The sequence below is a fragment of the Tamandua tetradactyla genome, chromosome 16 (genome assembly GCF_023851605.1).
Source record: "Tamandua tetradactyla isolate mTamTet1 chromosome 16, mTamTet1.pri, whole genome shotgun sequence".
NCBI classification, from domain to species: Eukaryota; Metazoa; Chordata; class Mammalia; order Pilosa; family Myrmecophagidae; genus Tamandua; species Tamandua tetradactyla.
The window spans coordinates 78644680-78666336 of record NC_135342.1 but is presented as its reverse complement, the minus strand read 5'-3'; the positions used below and the strand labels follow the sequence as shown (position 1 = coordinate 78666336).

Genomic DNA, 21657 nt, shown 5'->3' with positions numbered 1-21657 from the left:
CGCGCCGCGCCCGCCGCCGCCGCCGCCGCCGCCCGGAAGCCCGCCGACCCCCGCCCGGCCGCGGCCCGCCCCCGCGCGACCCCCTCCCCGGCGCCGCCAGCCCGCCCGCCCGCGCGCCCCGCCCTCCCTCCCTCGGCCCCCACGGCCGCGGACACCGCGGGGACGGGCCGGCGCCAGCGAGGGGGGGACGGGAGGGGGGACGGGAGGGGGTGCCCCGCCCGGACCCCAGCCACGTGCCCGTGTCCACCGCCCCACCCCCAACCAGGGCGCGGGGCCTGGAGGCTGGACCCCGGCTGGACTGCGCGGGGTTGGTGGGGATCTGGGCGCTGGGGGAGGGACGTACCGCCGGGCTACACCCCTCGACAGTCTGTCCCCCCCACCCCCGCCACCTGGAGGTAACTACCCCCTCCCACCCACCACCCATCCACCGCCGCCCCCGCCCGGTGGCGCCGCCGCCGCCGCGGGTGTCCGGCGAGCCCCGAGCGCCCTCTGCCGGCGCCGGCTGCGGGGATCGGCGCCCACGCGCCCCAGGCTCCCGCATCACTCCAGCGGGCACCCACCCTTGCCCTCCCGGATCTTCTCAGGTCCCCCCGTCCAATTACACAACGCCCCAGAACCAGTCTCCACGCCAGAATACCCTCTTTACCGCACACTCTGTCTATCTGTCCATCCATCCATCTCAAGGTATAGTTAAGGAGCGCCTACTAGGTGCCAGGGCCCGTGCCCAGCCATCTCATGCTGGACAGAACAGGCAGGGCGTTGGCTTCCTGGAGCTTATATCCAATGGGGTGGAGGCAGTCACTGGAATGGGCAATTAAAACTGCTATGAAGTGGGGGGAGGGGGACTGAGGGCCATGGGGGAGGGGGAGACGGGTTGCCTTGCTGTGTGAGGGGCTTGTCAGCAGAGGCTTCCTGGAGGAAGTGGTCCTTATCCGGAGAGATTCAAAGGAAGAGAAGAAATTAAAGAGAGATGAGAAAAGCCTGTGCAAAGGCCCTGTGGCAAGCTCCAGCATGGGCTGAATGGAGACAGTGTTGCTACAATGGAGTGGGGGCAGGGAAAAGGTTGGTGCGGTGGGCAGGGTCTGTGAACCACGCCCCCCACACAGCAGACCACTCCTGTCCTAGTTCTCCTCCTGCTTCTCTAACACAGCTGCCCTTGTACCTGCTCTTTTGTGGTCCCCCAGCCCATGGCCCTCACCCAGGGAATCACCCACACAGCCCGGTGCTTCCTTCCAGCTCCCAGTGCTGGGCCCCAGGGCCCTGGACCCCACCCCAAACAGAGTCCTCAGACACGAGTGGAGGCAGGCGCTGGTTTTATTTGGGACCTGGAAGGAGCAGGGCCTGGAATCCTCCCGGCTGGGTGACAGCTGGCCCTGGGGAGCTGGACAAGGCTGTCGGAGCCCAGCTGATGCCGGCAGCTTTCACCCCAAATCGTGGGTCTGGGCCTGCCCCGGCCTGTGCCCACCGTTGCATCTTGGGCCTTGGCGGGAGTCTGGGACAGCCTGGGATCGCCACTCCTGCTTGCCGAGGCGTCTTCTGCTCCCCAGGGCGTCTTCGGAGGAGCCCTGCGCCCGGCAGGGCTGGGGTCATCTCCCCTCCTCTTCAGGGCCTAGGTGCGAGGGTGCAAGGGCCCCGCACTAGGGTGGCTTCCGGGTCTCCTTTCTCTGCAGGGAGCTGGCCACGGCCAGGGCCCCGCCCTGCACGAAGCGCACAAAGTTGTCCCCGGCCAGCGGCCCCATGGCGTACAGGCCCTCCTGGCGGCTGCTCTGGTAGGTGAAGGGGTCCACGTCCACGGGGTTGCGCTTGGCGCTCAGCGGCTGGTCGGGGTCCACAGCGAGGTCGGCGCCGCCCCCGGGGAGGAAGGAGAGGTCTGGGTGGGAGCCGATCAGGACCAGCACCAGCGAGACCTCGAAGACCTTCTGGTGGCCGGCGGGGTCGCGGAACACGGCCTGGCGGTCCTCCTTGCAGAGCAGCAGCTGGTGCTGGGGGAGGCTGAGGTAGCCCCCGTAGGGGCTGGGGGACAGGATGGACTGCTCCCGCATCATCTGGTGCACCTTGTGGTACTCAGGGTACAGCATCTTGGGCAGCTGGTTGAACACCAGGCCAGGGTCGTCCACAGGCCGGCGGAAGGCGTGGATCACGGGGACGCCGTAGTGGCGGGCGTAGAGGATGGCGTCGGCCGCCGACAGCCCGGCGCCCACGATGAGGACGGGGTCCGAGGCCGGGGTCACCGCGCCCGCCCGCGTGGCCGCCTCCAGGGCCGCCAGCTCGTGGTGGACGAAAGGCAGGCCCTCCCCGGGGATGTCCAGCCGGGCGGGGCTGTCGGATGTGCCTGTGGCCAGGACCACGTTGCGGGCGCACAGGGAGAAGGGCTGCCGGCTCTGCTCCTTGGTGGCCAGGAAGCCGCTCACCTGGAAGAGGGGGCTGGGGTCCTGGGCCCCGGAGCTGCCGGGCTGGGGCGCCCCCCACCGCACTGCCGTGACCACGGCGCCCGACACGAAGCTCCGGCCCAGACCCTTTTTGGTCACGTAGTCCCTGTAGTAATGGGCGATGTCCCCGGCTGTGGCCCGGCTGTTGCGCAGACCCCTGCGGGAAAGGACGCAGGAGGGGAGGGGGTGTCAGGGAGCCTCCTGGGGCGTGGCAGGGGATAGGTGGTGCAGGGACAGGGGCAGGACCTGCAGCTCAGACAGCAGCTGCACCACGCGCCAGCTGCAGGCCTTGCCCAGAGGTTCAGCTGCCCAGAGTCTCAGGCTCCTTTTCGGTAAAATGGAGCCATTGCGGGCCCTGACCCCGACCCCAAGAGGCCGGAGGTGCAGGGTGGGCTTGAGAGGGCCAGCGGACTCCAGAAGCAGACTGCCCGGGTTCAAATCCCGGCTTTGCCCTGGTGGGCTTTGTGCCTCAGTTTCCCCACATGTGCAATGAGGATGATGGTGGCAGTGCGTTCTTCATGAGGGTGCTGGGAAGACTACATATAAAGTGCTGAGAATGGAATGTGGTGGGAGCCAGTGACACATAGGTCTTGCCAGTGTTGTTACCTCAAAAGGGTTAACTAGCAGTCTGGGTAAATAGGGGATGAGTCTGTTTTTATCAAGGGCAGAACCAGGGAAAGCTGATCTATGGAGGTGGACGTCATTAGTGGTTTCCTCTGGGGAGAAGGAATGGGCTGGCAGATGGGAAGGGGAAGGGAGGGGCGTTGGGGTCTGGGTGGCTTTCTCCATCCACCTGTACACAGGTGAGCTGTGTACTTTTCTAGACGTGGGCTGTGCTTCAATTCAAATAACCAGTTTATTTTTAAGATACTCCATGTAAAGCACTTAGCAATGTGCCCAGCCTGCATCATAAGAATGGTGGCAGTTTATGATTATTGTTGTTATAATATTGCCACTCTTTCTGAGGGCAATGGCTGCAGGGTCCCATGCAGCCAGTGGTTGAGTTCGAGGCTTTGGGACAATCCCAGCTCCTCCTTCCACCCAGCACCAAGACATAGGGCAAGTTACTTTCCCCAGTGTGTGGAGCAACAGCTAAGGATGAGCTCACTGCATGTGGAATAACATGCAACATGCAACACAACATCTGGGAAATGCCACAGTGTAGGGTAAACTCAGGCCAGGTCCACTGTGGCCAACCCACCTCGGTCACTCTGCTACTGGAACCTGAACTCTGCAAATGAACTTATTTCTCTGGATAACTATCCTAAGAAGGTGTTACCCATGGGGTTATTTATGGTAACCACAAATTGGGAAGAACCTAAAAATTCCATAACCGGACAGCGCCAAGGGAGCATGCTTCTTGGCCCTGATGTCTGAGCACATGGCCCGGCATGCAGTGAGGTATTCAGTGGAGACAGGGTGCCCGTGCACCCTTGGGAGTCTTGTGTGGCCGTGTCAACAGACAGTTGCAATCATTGCCCAGTCACCAGTGAAATGCTTAGGATGTGATGTTGAAGTTTAAAGGTAAGATATAAAAGGGCATGTGCGTCCATGAAGTTTAAGTTCCCGTCTGCCTGTTAGCACATCATCACACAAGCCTGGATGTTTTCCTATCAAAATGTTAGGGTCAGAGATTCCTTGTGTTCAGGAGACAGACAGTGAAGCCCTGCAGAGCTGGACACTGAGTTGCGAAAGAGGCCCTAGGGCCCTGTCACAGCCCCCAGGACAGAAAGGGCAGCCCTAATACAAGGAAACATGCCAGCATGGTGGCGACACCTGGGACAGCTTCTCATGAGGGCACATCCACCGCCCTCCACCGTGTCCCCCAGGGTGAGCAGGGGCTGGAATTCCTTTATGCAACAAGATGACTCTTTCTCCAGGGCCCACAGGTGGGCAGCATGGCCAGAGATGGAGTAGGAAACAAGATGGGGAGGAGATATACCCAAATGTGATAGTGCTAGGGACAAGTGTGGGGCTGGGTGAGTTGTCTTCCTGTTTCTCAACCTTCAAGTTTCTCTACTGTAATTAACATTTTTAATGCAAAGACATTAAGAAAAAAAAAAAAAGGAAGTGTACACTATGAGCTGACCTAGAGGGAAAGAAGTTTTCCCAGGCCAGGCTTAGAGTAGTGAGGGGGCCAAAAGGGCATGGGGAGCCCTACTTAGAGGCTGGGGTGCTCCAGGAAGGCCAAGGCAGGGTGGCAGGGTGGCCAGAGCACTGCAGAGGGGAGTCTTGGAGGGAGTTCGCTGCCCGTGTGGTCCTGGGTAAGCCCTTTCCCCACCCGGGTCTCAGTTTCCCCCTTTGGCTCTGGCTCCCAAGGCGGGCCTGACCTGCACTTCCTCCGCATCCAGTCCTTGACCTGCAGGTCTGGGAGTCCCATCCACTGGCCTTGGCTCAGCGTCACCATGGAGCCTTCAATGGACTGCAGGGGAAAAAGGGCCCTTTGATCCAGGCCTCTCCTGGCGCCAAGCCCACCTGGAGGTGGGCCTGGAGAGCACAGGAGGCCTCACTTGGAGTTGGTGGATGCAGGTGGAGGGGTTGGCAGCAAGGGGAGAAGTGGGGGCAGGCAAAGTGGGAAAGAGGGGGCAGTGGAAGCGTCCTGTCCCCAAGCTAGAGAGGTCAGGACAGGGAAACTCCCCCAAGACACGGAGTGGATGTGACCCAAATCCCGCAGCGCCCCTTCCCAGCCCCCACTCACATGCCAGGCGCCCCCGGGGAGGTTCCGGCCCAGGACGACGTGGGGGATGGCTCTCTCCTTCTGGCGCTTCCAGGTGAGGACTGACTCCATGTTTCCCCCAAAGTCTGTGTCTGGGCGCAGGAGAGTGTCAAACAGCAGGGCCACCGGGCTCTGACACCGCCCCTCTAGGCCTTCGGACAGGTAATCCAGGTCCTGGAGAGGGGGCAGGGGGAGAGGGGCTGCTGGGGAGCTGCAGGGTAGGAACATGGGGACTGGGCAGGCTCCCTCGCCTGAGCTGGGACATCATGGAGCATCACAGGGGATGCTGTTTGGGGTTTCTCCAGGAGTCCCAGGCCCCAGACTGTAGGGATGGGAGCGCTTCGGATCAGAATGGCCTTGGGCAATTGCCTAGACCTCTGTTCCCACCCTAATATCAGGGGTTCAGATAAGCTTGGGAAATGCCGCCTCTTAGAAGCAGATGGCACACATCAGCACGTTAAAAGCTCTGACAAGTCCTGCAGCTGCAGTGTTCGCTTTAATTTTGTCAAACCCAGCATCTCCAGATGTACTGGATTATGGAATTTTCTCAGCATGTTATACTGAAAAATCAGAGTTCTATAGTAGGCACTTGATCTACAGCAAATGCCAGTCTAGGTCCTCATTTGCCAACTCAGGGGTGGGAGGGGACTGGAAGGCGAGATGTTCCCCAGGGGAGAGGTGGACAATGAGATGCCTCCTAGGGGGCATGGGGCAAGGAGGGAAGATTTACAAGCCCTGAGGAGCAGGGGGTAGTGGAACTGAAATATGCAGGCAGGTGTCTCCAACTCAGCACAGTGGGGGCCTGTCCTGTGCACGGCAGGCTCACTGGCCTCTGGCCTTTAGCACCCCCCACCCAGAATCGCCCCTGGTTGAAAACCTCTACTCTAGGGGGTGGTGGGACACGCAGACATGGCAATGGCGGTGGTGGTGGTGGGGTGTCTCAGAAGACAGCCCTGCCTCCTTCACAATCTCCACGGCTGATTTCTGCAGACTCTCATGCTGTGTCTGGTTGTGTTTCCAGGAGATGCACACTTGTATTGTTTCCCTGGGAAGCTGGGGTACTCTCCCAAGGGTGGGTGTGTCCTACCCAGAGCTCTGGCCCCCTTTGAACCTGTCCTACCTGGTCGAGGATGGAGACCCCCGGTGCCTCCGCGAGCTTCTTCTGCAGCAGGGGGAGCGGGTGGACGGCATCAGGCTTCACGTAGGGGGTGTAGCCGGAGAGCAGGTAGGACAAGCAGATACCGGAAGGTCCGTTGCCTGGTGGGAGACAGCAGGCTCAGTGCGGGCTCTGGGAAATGGAGCGCAGCGTCTCTAGGTGCAAAAGACCACCGCCGAGGGCTTTGGTCTTGATCTGACTCGTTCATTCATAAAAATAAAAATAAAACATTTGTTGTATGCCCTTAGGCGTGTTTGTAACTTTAGCAAGGCCAATGCTACTTCTCTCCTTTTATACATGAGGAAATTGGGGCACAGAAAGGTTAAATAACTTGGCCACGGTCACACATCTCCCAAGTGGATTCAAACCCAGACAGAGGGGACGCTCAGAAACTTGCCGGAGATTCTGAAATGACGGACAGCCTGGTGGATGAGACGGGCGAGTCAAATACTGTTATTTGCACGCAGGAGCGGGGCTCAGCCTCCTGCGCAGAGGGCTGGCTGCCTCCAAGTCTGAGCTGCCCTGCCCATCTGTGGCAATTATCCAGGTCTGACTCATGACCTCTCATCTGTTCTTACCTTGTCCTCCTTCTCTTCTTATCTCGGGCTGTGCAGCATGTGACCCATCACGGAGAAGGCCATTGGGTTCGACCCCAGGAAGCTGCCTACAGGCAGCCTTGTGGACTTAATGAAAGTGCCAGTTTCACATGGTGCAGCCTGATGCCTGCCGGGGTGGTGGGGGGCGGGCATCTGTGCCCCCTTTTCACAGGCACCCAAGGGAAGGAGCCGTGTATGACTGCCGTGGCCCCTGCGTGTGGACACCTGGCACTGGGCAGATGTTTTGGCACGATGGCCTGAATTCTGAGAGAGCATGAGGAAGGGGTTTGGGAGGAGAGGAGTCTGAGGTCTCCGTCTGGCTCTGACCTCACTAGCTGTGTTTCCTTGGCAAGGTGCCTCCCCTTACTGAGCCTCAGTTTCCTCATCTGTAAAATGGGGTCAGCAGTGCCCATCGCCAACATCCTCTGCAGGGCGGATCTGCCACGATGGCATTTGCCGTACCGTTCCATAGACATGCAATAGGTTATACGGAACTTCCCGGTAGACACGTACCAAATATATTTAAAATATTATCATTCCAGCATGTAAGTAAGACAGAAATGATCAATGAGATACTTTGGTTCCTTTATCATACCATCTTTGAGCTCCAGTGTGTGTAGCTTACACCCAGGGCACATCTCAGCATCACCCTGCCATGTTTCTTGTGCTCAGTGACCGCGTGTGACTGAGGTCACCGTCCCGGACGGCACAGGCCCCGGGCGCTAGAACACAGCCCGGGCACCAGGCCTCCCTTGCCTTCACTGGGCTGCCTCGGGCAGACCCTTCTGCTTTCACCTCCTGGGCTCTTGGAAGCAAATATCGATGGGGTGATATTTGCTCAATTGCTAAGAAGCATGACACCGAGGGCGTAAATACTTGGTGGCAAGATTTAAAGACCCCGATGGCAAAGATGGGCAGCCTGGCCTTGCCCGGCTCTGGCCTCAGACCCCAGCGGCATCCAGTACCCTGTGCCGGCCCCCTGCCCCTGCCGGTCCCCTGCCCTGGGCGGGACACTCACCGATGATGACAACCGCCAGGGGCTCCGAGCTGTTGTCGCTGAAGTGGTCCTTTGTCAAGGTGCTCATGGCTGTGGCGGGCAGGGGCCTTGGGGCTGGCAGCCTACCTGGAGGGGGGGAGGGGAGAGGGGCCTGCTGGGGTCAGGTGCGGGCAACAGGCAGCCAGCTCCTGGCCACAGGGTGGTCTCCTGTGGTCCTCAGGGACCCCCAGGCGGATCCCCACGTGCCCTCCCTTCTCCCTGCTCACACGTCCCGCATTCCGCACAGGCCTGCCTGCCCCTGCCTGGCTCTGCAGCATCTCACCCCCAGCTCTGCCCCCACCTGGCCGTGCCCGCCGCCTCCGCCTCTTCGAGCCGCACTTCTGCCAACCAGTGCGTGACCCATGTTTAGCTTCCCACGAGGTCTTCCCCACCCAGCCCACATTGGGGTCCAGCCCTCCAGTCGTGGGGTGTGGCGTGCGGGCCCCTGGGCCATCGCCTGGGCCTGGCGGGCTGTGTCCTAGCTGGGCGGCTGTGGCCCAGCTCCTGGACCTCTCTGTAAAAGGGGAATATAACCGTCCCTATCTCCTAGGGTCGCTGGGGAGACTGAGGCAATGTTCACAAGGCCGGCCTGGAATAACATGCCGCTGGGAAAAGCCAGAGCTCCCTGCCTGCCCCCGGGCTGCGCTGGGCAGGAAGTGGGGCCTGCGGCCCTTGGGAGGCGGGAGTCCCCAGCTTCGGAGGCCCGTAAAGCCGCCGGTCTCTGGAGCATCTGCGCCCCCTGCTGGCCAGCAGCCCTGTCACCCTAAGGGCGCTTCCCGCCCCCCAACCCCCCTCCCCCCTCGGTTCTCGGCTCCCACAGCGGCGGTTGGGGGAGAGGCTGGAGGGTGCCAACACACAGACCTGCTCCACTCCCCAGACAGCCGTTGGTGCCCTGGCTTCCCCCGCTGTCCATCAGTCTGCAGCCCAGGGGTCATGAGGCACCCCTGCACCCCCTGCACTGTGGGTGGGATGGGGGCGTGGCACTTAGCACTTATTATTTCCTGGGCATTTTACACATTTTTTTCTCATATCTTTATCAAGAACTTCGAGGCTGAGAACCACTGAAGCCATCATCCCATCTCATGGGGGTGTGGGCTGGGGCCCAGAGGTCACCGTCCTAAACCAGGCCTAACTGGTGACCGCCATGCCTGCAAGGGGGTGTCCCGGGGGTGTGGGCCACAGGGGCTTGCCCAGAGCGAGCGGCGACCCTGAAGCCCCCCTGCCTGCTGTGGTCAGGGGTGCAGGGCCCAGGTCTCCTGGCCTTCGGATTTCTTCCAGAGAAAGCGGAGATCTGGACCTGGAAATCTGGTTTGGGAAAGTTGGCAACTAATTCCCATTTCTGGAAAATTTTGAAGAGGCTGATAAAATCCCCATGAGTACAGGTAATAGATGCCAGTGTCCACAGCCGGGCAGGAGGTCAGGAGCAGATGGACAAGGGGCCGACGCCTTGGCAGGCAGGCGAGGAAGCTGGCCTCTAAGGGATGGCATTCGCGGCATGGTGGGCTGGGTCGCCTCGTCTTGCAGGTAGGAGAGGAGGCTCAGGGGTGAAGGACGTGCCAGCATCCCATGGCAGGGAAGTGGCATATCAGGGACGCATACTCTCTAGCCAGTGCTCTCCTATCCCCAAGAACCACCTGTGGTCCGGGACAGCCTCCCCTGCCACCTAGCTCAGCCCTGCGTCCCCAGTGTCCAAGGCCGCCTGCCCTCCCTGGGAGACGAAAGGTGGCACCCAGCCACCACCACTGCCCATTTCTACACATCTATGGAGTCAGCTGTGCCCCAAGCCTGTTTACACATTAACTCATTTAATTCAATTAAAAAGAGCAAAGTACTCTTACAGTCACTGTCATGTTACCAATGGGGAAACTGAGGCCCAAGAGCTTCTGACAGCGTGTTGCTGTCTGCGGGATGTTTGCCCTGGCTTGCTGGGGCCGAGCTGGATTTGTGACCAGGCAGCTGGCCCTGTCCCATCCGGGGACCCCTCCTGCAGCCCGCTCACCCTGCTCAGCCTGGCACTGGTGGGTCACCGGGCAGGCAGTGGTGGTCCCGGCTGGGACTGAGCTGGCACTCAGCAGATGGGATCCCACTGACCAGTTGTGGGTTTGCCTGGTGGCCCTGGCGAGTAAGGGTGTGGTTTCCGGAGCCCTGTCTCTCTGCACCAAGGACCCCTATTTCTGGGCTCCACTGTCCACGGGATTATGAGGTGCAGGGCACACCTGTGGCATCCTCACTAAGCTCTTTCCATTCATCATCTCTAACCTCACAGCAACCTCCCACCTCACAGAGGGGAAACTGAGGCTCAGGGAAGTGAAGCCACGTGGAGGTGGTGGAGCTGGTGGGTGATGCAGCCAGGATTCGATTCCGTGAGCTGAGCCCACAGTACAAGCATGGAATCTGGACCCACCTAAGCCCCCGAGACCAAAGAGTGAACTGGCTCCAGCCTCCCCCTGTGCTCCCTCCTTTCTTGTCCCCACCAACGGGGAGGCACTTGCAGGGACCCCTTTTAATAGATGCGAAATCTGCACTGGCTCCCTTTTGGAGAAAGTGGAGGAGGCAGATTTATACCCAGGGCTTTTGGGCTCCAGGTTCAGTGCTCCCTCCCAGCACCTGCGGCCCTTGGACAGAAGCTTCTGGATGCCTAACACATGAGGTCACTGTCCAGGAGTCACATGGAGAGGCCACTTCCTGTGCACAGTGAGACAGTCCTGTGCAGTTTAAAGCTCTCACGACCCCGGGCGCGGCTGTGCCATCCGTGCGAAAACTAGTCTGAGCATTTAAGGATTTCCATTTCTTTACACTTTTTAGTGTTGTGATACTGGAATACAGTAGTTGCTTTTTAATTTGAAGTTAAGTTTTTTCCCCAGATGACTGGGGAAAAAAATTAAATTGACTATTCAAATAAGCATAAGAGAAATGGAAAGACGTATGCCTTCGAATGATGCTCCTTTTGAGTTGTGGCATTGATGCTTCTGAAGTTAGCAAAACTTAAAACGTCTCTGAGACGCCAGGAGGTCCCATGTTGGCCGCACTCACCGACGTGCTCCGGGGCCCTTACGCATTTCACTTGGCCCACGGCCCTGTCAGGGGGCTAGGGGCTCCCTCTCCCCATGGCACAAGGGAGTGACCAGGTAAGGCTGGAGGATGGAGGCGGCATCCTGCCGGGGGCACCCAGCACTGAGCGGGCACACCCAGCTGGGCTGGGCTGTGCAGGGGGCGGCTCCCGCCCCCTGGGAGTAAATAGGCATAGCAGCGGTGATGCCGCGGGGGCCGGGATGGGGACGAGAAGTTGCTGTGATGACCCCGACGTGGCACAGCCCCCAGCGCTCTGGCACCCTGCCCCCTCCCCTAGCCTCCCCCAGTGTCTGGGGACACCCCCCACCCTTCCCCAGCAGTGGGAAGAAAGTCCCTGGGATCCCTGGGGGCGGGGGCCGTGCCTGGGCACCCTGGGTCTGCCCCTCCCAGGCATGAGAGGTGGGGTGCCCCTGGGAAGCCACCAGGCCTGCGGCGGGAGCCAGCCGACTCAGGGCTGGGCACCCTGCCCGGGTGGCCGCACCTCCTTCCTGCCAAGAGCCGCGGTCACATGGCCAGGCCGGGCTCGGACACAGGCAGCTGTGGGCTGAGGGAGCCAGATACCTGGAGACCAGGAGGAAGGCTGGAGGTGGGGGGCAGCAGGCGGGCTCCCCAGGAACACAGGCTTGGGGTCTCAGGACCACCCAGGGGTGCCCCCTGCCCAGCTCCAGGGCCCTGCAGATCCTCGGGGCCAGCACCTCCTCTCTGCTCCCTGGTTCCCACTCACCTGATGGGCCGTGGGCGGAGGGAGACCCGGTGAAACCTGGCCAGGGGGTCGCGGTTTCCACCACGGAAGCAGGACACCCGTTACCCCGTGGGGATCCCGGAGGCTGTGAGAGGCCCCGGGGAAGCCGAGGATATTTCACGGGGAGGGAGGAGGTGGGCGGGGCCGGGAAAATCACTTTCATAAGCGTGAGTCAGCAGGGCGCCTGGATGAATGAACTCGCACACCGTCCTGCTGCCAGCTCCGGGGCTGGCCTTAAAGGGGCCTCTGCAGGGCGGCGCATGTGGGGGCTGGGCCTCGGGGTGCCCACCCCAGGCAAGGCCTCCTGCGGGCCAGGTCCCTGCTCCAGGCTCGCTGGGGAGCTGGTGGCCCCAGAGGCGCCCACCTGGCCTTTTCCTGCGGAGATGGCTGCGCCCCCCGCCACCCCTGCCGCTCTCCCGACCCCTGCTCCCCCCCAGGAACTGGCTCTTATAGGGAAAAACATGCCCCTGTTCCTTCTTCTCCACCTTGCCTCTTGGTAAAAACCCTAGTAAAACCCAGGCTGGGAACCCAGCTCTTCCAGTGACCGCCGGGCCCCTGGGCAGGCTGCCTCATGCCCGGGCCTCAGGTTGCTCATCTGAGAAATGGGGCCAACAGCCTCTTCTGCCTGGGGCAAGAGTGCAGTTAAAAGAGGTTGGTTTTGGCTTCCCTGCCTGAAACACAAGGCCAGCCACCCACTCCATTCTCTTTCCCTTCCTGGTGAAGCGAGCTTGGACAAGCACTCCCCGTCCCGAGCCTCAGCTTTACCCGTGCCCAGTGGGCACCCATCGTCCCTTCCTCCTGGGTCATGGGCAGTAGCAACCTGCTGGGGGCATTTGACACAGTTGATGGGCAGGGCAAAGGGCCAGTGGGACTTGGCTCCCCACCTCCAGCCCACTGTGGGGGACTGGATAAGCTGAGGTGTGGCCTCCTGGTCACACTCCCAACATGCCCCGCCCCGCCCCCTAGTACACAGACAGGATTCCAGCACAGGGGAGCCCAGAAATGCACCCCACAGGACCCTGGGGAGGGCAGCTTCTGCAGACGTACCTCTTGTTCATGCTGCCTCTTTCCCAGGCTGCCACCTCCCTTTCTCCAATACCCCATCCCAGGTCCGCCACCTCCGGGGTTTTCAGATGGGTAAACTGAGGCAGAGAGAGACACACACACACCCAGGGTCAGAGTACCCCACCTTGAGGGTGGGGCCGAGACTCGGGGTGCCTGGGAACGAGGGTCTGGGGGGAGTGCTGAGCAGGAGGCCTATTTCCAGGTCCCCCGCCATCCTGCCCCGCTCCCGCCCCCCCAAACCTGACCCCCTTTCCAGAGTTTGTAAAGTTGCTGATCTGGTCAGTTGTGGGCAAGTCGTGGACTTTTATCCCTGACACCTTGTTTACCCACCATGCAATTATTGGAAACAGAATTTTAAAATTGATTTTGGAAACTTGTCTAAGACAGAGCAAATATAAACTACAGAATTTCCAGGTAAATTTGAATTTCAGATAAAACTTTTTTTTTTGTATAAGTACATTCCAAATGTTGCACATAAACTAAGAATGTATTCATTGTTTCTCTGAAATACAAATTTTACTGGGCAGCCTGCATTTTATCTGGTAACCTTATCCCAAAAAGTAAAATACACACTAGACTTTGAAGATCTACGTATGAAAAAAAGAAGGTAAAATAGATATTTTAATAATGTTTATATGGGTTACATGAAGTGTATATTGAAATGAAAATATTTTGGATATCTTGGGTTAAATAAAATCCATTATTAAAATGAAATTTAGGGCTGGGGAGTGCAAGGGTGGTTCAATGGTAGAATTCCCGCCTGCCATGCAGGAGACCCGGGTTCGATTCCCAGCCCACGCACTTTCCAATAAACAAACAAAACGAACAAAAACCAAAGAAACAAAAATTCAACAATAACGGAATTTCCATTATTTTTCCATTATTTTTTATATAATTATAATTTCCATTATTTTTCCAATGCTCACATGGAAAAATAATGAAATGTGACCCTGCCATACAGCATACAAAAAATGAAAGAAAAAAAAAAAGAAATTTGTGGTTGTTAGAAAACTTCAGTTCCATGTGTGGCTCATGTGCCATCCCGCCGCTCTGTACATAGGCACCGGTGTCCCCTGGGTGCAGCCCTGAACATCCACCCCTCCCGGAAGGCCCCTCGGCCCTGGGCAGACCAGGACGGGTGGTCACCCTTGAGCATTGCAAGTGGCGGGCGGACGGAGCCTCGGTTTCCCCATCTGCGTACTGCCACTGCCAAGGCGGAGATGGTGACCACGGGAGCAAATCTGGGCAGGGCTCGGGGGGCCGGGCCCTGGGAGGAGCCTGTGGTGCTTAGGCGGCCACTCCAGCACCCCACCTCAAGCCCCCTGCAGGGTGGGGGAGAGGGTAGGAGTGGCCTCAGGGAGCTTCCCTGGGGGTCCGGGCCAGGACACGGAAGCCACTGCCTGTATATATAAAGCGCACCCCACTCTCCCTCAGGAAACTCAGCACCACCCCTGGGTACCAAGGCCGCCCCCTCCTTGCCCTTTCTCTCCTGTTCCTTGTCCCCTGTCCCTCCACTGGCAGCTCCCACACTGCAGCCAAGGCTGGACACTTCCAGGCCGAGGCTCAGAGAGGCTCGTCTCTCGCCTGAGGTCACACAGTGCGAGGGGCAGAGCTGGGGTTACAACCCCGATGGTCAGATGCTCGCCTCTTTTCTGTCTCGGGTGCAAAGGCCCGAGTGCAAATCACCAAGTCCCCCAGGAGAGGCAGAACTGGGATCACAGCCCCCTCTGCCCGCGCAGGCGGGAGGGACCCGCGGCTTCCAGCGCGCGACGTGACAACTCGAGTTTGTCCAGTGTCGCGCCTGTTTGCAAAGCCAGGAGGACGGCCGGGCCTGCAGGGTGGGCCTGGAGGAGGGAGGCTGGGCCTGAGGGGAGGCCCACCCAGCGGAGCAGCCCAGGGTGCCGGGGTGGGGACAGGGACCAGAGCCCAGGAAGGCCTGTCCGCTCCGGCCCGCCACGCAGAGAGGACCCTGGGTGTCAGAGAGCCCGGGAGGAAGGGGCCGGGGGAGGGAGTGGAGAGGCCCCAGGACAGCATCTGCATGGGGGCCTGACCCCTTCCAACCACGTTGCCAGCTCCCTCCTTCTTTTCTCAGGAACCACAGAGCATGAAAGTGTCTCTGCCCCAGCATCAGGGTGGAAGCAAGTGCAGCCTAGTTCTGTACAAGGCTTCCACTTTGGAGTCAGACACGTGGGGATTCTGGCTCCATCATTTGCTGGCTGTGTGATCTTGGACACATTGCTTAACCTCTCTGAGCTCCCGTTTCCTAGCCTGGGAAATGGGGATGGTGACATCTGCCTGCAGGCAGAGCAGTGCATCTCATCCCTGGCTGTACACTGAGTTGTCAGGGGAACGTTAAAAAACATACCAATGCCCAGGCCCCATACCCAGGGATTCTGCCAGCCCCAGTCGAGAACAGGGCCTGGGCATCAGGATTTCCAGCTGCGATCCCTGGGCCCTCAACGTTGCAGGTGGCTGAGCTGAGATCCAGCCTGCAGGTCATGGAACCCCCTTCCAGCCTATGTCTGTAAACCGCTTTCCTTCTTCAGACCATCACTGGGTATAAATGGTAGGGGCGGCATTATTCACAATCGCCAAAAGGTGGAAACAGCCCGAGCATCCATCAGATGAACGGATAAACAAAATGTGGTCTAGACATGCGATGGAATGCCACTGAGCCACGAGAAAGAGTGACGTCCTTACAATGTGCCAACATGGGTGAGCCTCGAGAGCTCTACATCGACGGAAATAAGTCAGACGTGAAAGGAAAAACACCGTGTACGATTCCACGTATATAAAATACCTAAAATAAGCAAATTAATAGCAACAGCAAGTAGCTGAGAGGTTCCCAGGGCTGGGGCTGGGGAAAGAATGGGGAGTTATTGCCTCAGGGGTACCAAATTCTCTGCTGGGAATCACGAAAAAGCGGTGATGGCAGATGGGGACGGCAGCCCGGCGCTGCACCGAACACCTCTGAAGCCTGAATTTAAGAGTTAAAGTGGGGAACGCTGTTATATGTCTTACTACAGCTAAATAATAAGCAAGGAGACATCATCACATTAATATTCATTGTGAAAACTGGCAGCGACATCCCTGTCCAAGCACTGAGAAGAGTTGAGGAAAGCGAGGCTCCCACCCAGCCGGGGCCACCGTGCAGCCGTCGGAAAGGGCAGAGACAGGACCAGGAGGCAGGGGAGGACGTCTTCCGGCATATGTAGACTAGGGGGGCAGACCCCCAGGTCGTGTTGATGCCCCATCCAATGTGTCGGCCTCTGGGGGGGAGGAGGAAAGGAGTAAGGACAAGAAGAGAAGCCAGACGGACAGCTGGGACCAAGGGATAGCGGGTGTAGTGTTAGAATTCTAATTCCCATCTTCCTATAATAAACAGTAGTAGTATTCTAAGTAAAAATAATTCATTGAGACAAGGCTTTTCTGTCTGGTTTCGCTCTCTGATGTATCACAGATGCCCAGCCCCAGGACAGCCCCAGGACAGCCCCAGGAGCTTAGTAATAGGTCAGTATTACTATGATGGACAGTGATGAACGGAATGGATGGAATGAAGGATGGAGGTGCTGCTTCCGGAAAATTCACGTTCTGGAAATAGTTCAAAAATATTTTTGAGCGTTAATGTCCCCTCTTGGCTTTGTGTCACAGGCACGCCCATGAGTTGGCACGCCTTCCTTATATTTAAATCAATTTTGGATTGGTCCTATTCGGATCGCGCCCTGTGGTACCCCATTAGAGACCCTTTCCCCATCGGATGCGTCTCTTACGGGCGGAGGGGTGAGTGAAAAGAGCCCCGCCTGTGCAGCCAGGGACAGTGGTTTGTATCTCGGCTCTGGAACTTACTAGCTGTGTGTCCTCAGGCAGGTTACATCACATCTCTGAGCCTCAGTCTCCTCGCCCGTGGGACGGGGATAACAATACCCGCCCCACAGTGTCCTCATTCCCCGGCCCTTGGTTGCCTCAGTCAAAGGCAGGCACCCCTTCCCTACCCACTGCCACCTAGAGGAGGCCACCCTGCGCAGAGTCACTTCCCACGCTCGCAGAGCTCTGCACCTGCTTATTTCCTGTTGTCCTGCCTGCATTTCCCCCCAAACGTCCTCAAGGGCAGTAATTCCTAAAGGGGGTCCCCAGCCAAACAGCATCAGCAGTGCCTGGGGCCCGCCCCAGACCCGCTGGTTTGGAAATTCTGGGGGTGGGCCCAGCAATCCCCATTTCCACAAGCCTCCAGGGACTCTGGTGCTGGAGAGGCACTGTCCTGGGAGGAGAAACGAAACCCCACCCCCGGCCCCTCTACAAGCAGCCGCACCCTGTCCCTGCCCTCTCCAGTGAGACAGAGGACAGCGACGGCCACCTGCCTCGCCTCCCTCCCAGGACCTAGGGGTGGCCGCCTCTTTTCTCCTGGAGGCTGGTAATCCATGAGGGTGTGCTGGGATTCTGCTGGGCAGGCTTCAGACGTGGGGGCTGGAGTTTAGCGTGCACCTCCCTTGGCCCTTGGAAAGCCAGGGCCCCACAAAAGGGTCCGGCCCGGTCCCTTTTGTCCCTGGGTCATGCCGTAAGGACACATCCACCGTCCGGCAGCATGCTGGCATCTTCTGCCTGCAGTCTTCAAGTGGCCTGGGGGCTGTCTGACCAGCCCCTCATCTGCTTTCTTTTTTATTAATTAAATTTTTAAAAAATATAACAACAAACACAAACATTCTTAACATATGATCATTCCATTCTACATATGTAATCAGTAATTCACAATATCACATAGTTGCATATTCATCATCATGATCATTTCTTAGAACATTTGCATCAATTCAGAAAAAGAAAGAAAAAAACAACAGAAACCCTCATCCGTTTTTAAGCTTCCAGTTCCTTCTAACAGGTATGCGGCCCATTCTAGTCCAAGTTCATTGCCCTTTCCAGAGACCACAGCGACCTTGGGACTCCTGAACTGTGCTCTCCCTCGCATCACGGCTGTGGCAGGGGCACAGCTTTCTTTATTTCTCAGCACCCACGAGCTGCTAACAAAAGCTCTGTTTGCTGTTTTTATCAGCTTTCGCAAACCCTCCGGGCCCTGCCTTCTCGGCCAGGTGGGGTCAGCGCCTGGGTGACCTGACTTAATGCCAGGGGAGCTAGGCCTTTTCCTAGGGACCTAGTGGGGAAAACAGCTGCGTGGGCATATGGCACACTTCTCTGCAGAGGAGCCACACGCCCAACACGTGGCCTGCCCAGGAGGCCCCTCGGCCACCCCGGGAAGCAGCTTTAGGGTTTGGGGTCCTGAGACTGTGGCAGATGGGGTTCAAGGACCCAGCTGGCCTCTTCCTCCTGCAGAGGCTCAGTGGGACCGGCTCATTGGACCCTGTGCTCCCCGCCGAGTCTCCACGGGCGTCCGCTGCTCTCGGGCCCCACCCAGGCCGGCCTACAAGCCCCAGCCTGACTTGGCTCCAGATGGCTCCTTCCCTGCACACGCGCGCCCCGCCTGCCTCCCGCTGCCCTGCTGGGGGCCCCTCCTTGCTTTATTCCCGGTCCAGCCAGGCCCCTCTGCTTCCACCTCTGAGCCCACGTGCCCAGGGAGGTGGCTGCGGTCAGGGCAGCTGTCCTTTTCCTAAGGCTCCGTGGGGTGCAGGGCTCACACCCCCTTTCTTCCCCTAACCTGCTGGGTCCCACCTGCTGTGAGCTCAGACCAAACTTTAAACCAGCCAAGTAGTCGGACAGCATTTCATGTCCCAGCATAGGGAGGTAGAGTGAAAAAAAAGACAAGGAGGGAACTTGGGAGAGGAGATCAGGGGATGGGGGAAAAGAGGCTGTGTGGATCTCAGCTCCTCTGAAAAGGGGAGATGAGGTGAGGGGTGGGGTGGGGAGCATTCGAGGTCAAGGGAAGTGGGGGTGGGAACTGGCTGGCGTGGTTTGAGGAAGTGCAGGAAGAAGGGGGAGGGGTGTGGCAGGAGGGCCAGGCCTGATGTGGGGGGCCTCGGGGGCGCTTTTAGCTGGAGTATGATGGGACTGGGCAAGAGTGGCAGCAGGAGCGCCGTTAGGGGCTGTGGCCATGACCTTTGGTACAAGCCAAGGGGCCAGGAGTGGGATGCCAGCAGGCTGGGGCAGTGGGGCAGGTGCCTGGGTCCTTGGCCCACTTTAGAGCTCTCGATAGGTCAGTTGGGGAGTGAGAAATGGTGAAATGGTGTGCTGGTAACTGTTTAACCACTGGCTCCCGGCAAACAGAGAGCCCTGACTTGTAGCCTCTGCCAATTTCCATGGTGTAAATACTTCCCACCCTGCTGGGGTGATGCTGTGCCCATGATGTGTGGGGCTGCAAAGAGATGTCCACAGTGGGCTCCTGAACTGGCATGGGCTGCCTCCAGCTGCCACTGGGGATGAGCTGGAAGGAAAGGGGGTGTCAGGAAAGCTGGCCTGTGTTTTGGTTTGAGGCATGAAGTGGATGATGGGCCCGTTGTCTGGGACTGAGAAGACTGGATGAGAAAGAGGGTGAGGGTGGGGCAGGGAAGCAAGAGCTATGTCTCGTCGGTGCTGGGTTCGAGGCGCTAGTGGGTCCATCCAGGTACCTGGCTGATTAGATCGGGGAGGAGTCTCCACTGGAGTGTAGGGTGGGTGGGGCTGGCACAGAGATGCTGCTTAAAGTTCGGGGAGCAGGGGAGACTGCCGAGACGGTCTCTAACTGAGAGACGGAGAGGGCGGGTGGAGTCGAGAGAAATGGGGTCATTCCAACAGCTGCTGACCTGGGACTCTCCTGAGCTGCAGTCTTGTTTACCCCGAGCCCAGCAGTGCCAGGCAGATGAGTCTTCACGGAACTGGTGACTTCCCCTTTTTGGTTGTGACTCGGGAGTCCCCTGGCTTGGGGCCAGATGTGTGAGCCTCTTCCACATCACGTTGGAAGGGCCCCCTGGCTGGGGGTGAGACAGCAGGGCAGTCTGGGGGGAAGGGAGAAGTGGGGCCAGCCAGCAAAGCAGAGTGACCCAGAGAGAACGGCAAGTCTGGTACAAAAATGATAATAAAAGCTATGATTTATTACCTCCTTATCCAGTGCCACGCTGGTGCTCAGCACTGTGTGTAAAATCAATCCTCAGGACACCGTTATTAGCACCGTTCAGACGAGTGCATCACGGGCCAGGGGGGGCCGAGCCAGGCCTCTGAGGCAGCAGTTCCCCAGAGCCGGGCTCACACCCCGGTTTCACCCACGTCCCTCCCCACGCACGAGACGAGCCTCCTCCGTCTGATCTCGGAGGCAACGAGACCAGCTGTGTCTCTCCTCATGCTGCCCCAGGTTAGACCAGATCGAATGACAAGTTGCTTCTGGTGAGTCATTGTCATCGTCACACATGATTTCATCATCACCATCATCATCCTCATTCTCACCACCATCACCTTTTCATCTTCATCACCACCACCATCTTCATCATCATCACCACCACCATCTTCATCTTCAACACCATCATCTTCATCATCACCATTTCATCTTCATTACCATCTTTATCTTCATCCTTATGATCGCCATCATCATCACCACCATCATCTTCATCTCTTCATCATCACCACCACATCATCATCATTGCTATCTCTCTTTTACCTTATCTGCATTTTTAGCTTTTCTTCGATGAACAAGTATTCCTCATGCAGTTTTTTTTTTGCCTGGTGTAGGGCGGGATCACATTTCATTATTTTTCCATGTGAGTATCCTGCTATTGTAGCATCATTTGTTGAATTTTTTGTTTGTTTCTGTCGATTTCTTTGTTTGTGCATGGGCTGGGAATCGAACCCGGATCTCCCACATGGCAGGTGCGCATTCTACCACTGAGCCACCCTCGCACCCCATCCCCCATGCATTTTTAGAAGATGGCAATTCAGTGGTAGGAGGGCACGGACTCTGGGACTTATGATGAGCACTGAGGAAGGGGATAGTTGGGACAAGGGGCCTCCTGTCCAAATCTGCCCAACCTGACTGGGTGCATCCAGCAGGACCTGATGAGCCCCCTCTGGCATGTTTGAAAGCTTGTCATTTGACTCTGCATGGGGCTTGTCCTTTTGCATGATTGGGGTGCCTGCCAACATGCCCAGTCAGGTCGGGCAGGGCCCATGGACGTCACCGCTATTTGGGGCATGGCTGAAGGTGGAGGAGCAGTCTGGCCATCTGGGGTGGAGAGTGCCTTGCTGACTTGCCTGCTGCAGCGGTGGAGCCCAGGCTGCCCTCATCTGGGAATATCCGTGTGCCACGGTGATGATGCCGGAGGGTAGGATTCCAGGTGTCAAGGCTAAGGCCTCCTCTGGCTGGGCCTGGGTCCTTCTGGTGAGTCATCATCATCATCACACATGATTTCATCACCATCACCTTTTCATCTTCGTCCTCATCCCCATTTGATCAGGGTGTAAGGACCCTGTCTTCCCTGAGAGGGGCAGGGCCAGATCATCCCCTGCCTTATGCCTTCCTCACCGTGGGGTCTCTGGGGCCCATGGAGAAGCTAGACATTTTCTTTGCATGGATGGTCAGGCACAAGGACATCTTTGTTCACAGGAGCTGTCACATGAGCTCAGAGCCTCCTTTCCCAGGTGGAGAAGCTGAGGTCCAGCCAGGGAAGTGATCAAGGGTCACACAATAGAAATGTGCTTTGGCGTTCAGTACCACGCTGCTTCCCTCTTGAAATGATAGTGGCCTCTGCAGAGGGGGCTCAAAACTCCTCTGTCCTTCATTTACTCAACCAACAGGAATGTCTGCACCAGGCGCTGTGCTGAGAGGTGAGCAAACAGTGGTGGAGATAAGGGCCCAGGTGGACCTTGGCCTGGAGGGCAGGAGGGCCCAGTAGGGCAGTGCGGGAGATGAGCAAACATGCCTGTGAACTGTGAT

The 21657-nt window shown here is 58.2% G+C and overlaps 1 protein-coding gene across 6 annotated transcripts in view; it reads right to left on the bottom strand.

Annotated features, from left to right (window-relative positions):
• Positions 1-1296: 1296 nt before the first annotated feature.
• Positions 1297-21657, bottom strand: part of OSGIN1 (oxidative stress induced growth inhibitor 1) — a 29686-nt gene continuing 9325 nt past the window's right edge. The window contains exons 1-7 of one of the 6 annotated variants that reach the window (XM_077133157.1): positions 12795-12892; positions 8795-8891; positions 7916-8020; positions 6266-6402; positions 5128-5319; positions 4760-4851; positions 1297-2586 (exon numbers count right to left, since the gene is read on the bottom strand). In XM_077133157.1, coding sequence (XP_076989272.1) covers positions 1638-2586; positions 4760-4851; positions 5128-5319; positions 6266-6402; positions 7916-8020; positions 8795-8846 — 1527 coding nt within the window. In that variant the 5' untranslated portion in view covers positions 8847-8891; positions 12795-12892 and the 3' untranslated portion in view covers positions 1297-1637. Of the gene's footprint in view, positions 2587-4759; positions 4852-5127; positions 5320-6265; positions 6403-7915; positions 8046-8794; positions 8892-11729; positions 11866-12794; positions 12896-21657 lie in introns of those variants that run through there. The other 5 variants (XM_077133156.1, XM_077133158.1, XM_077133155.1 and 2 more) reach the window with 5 other exon arrangements.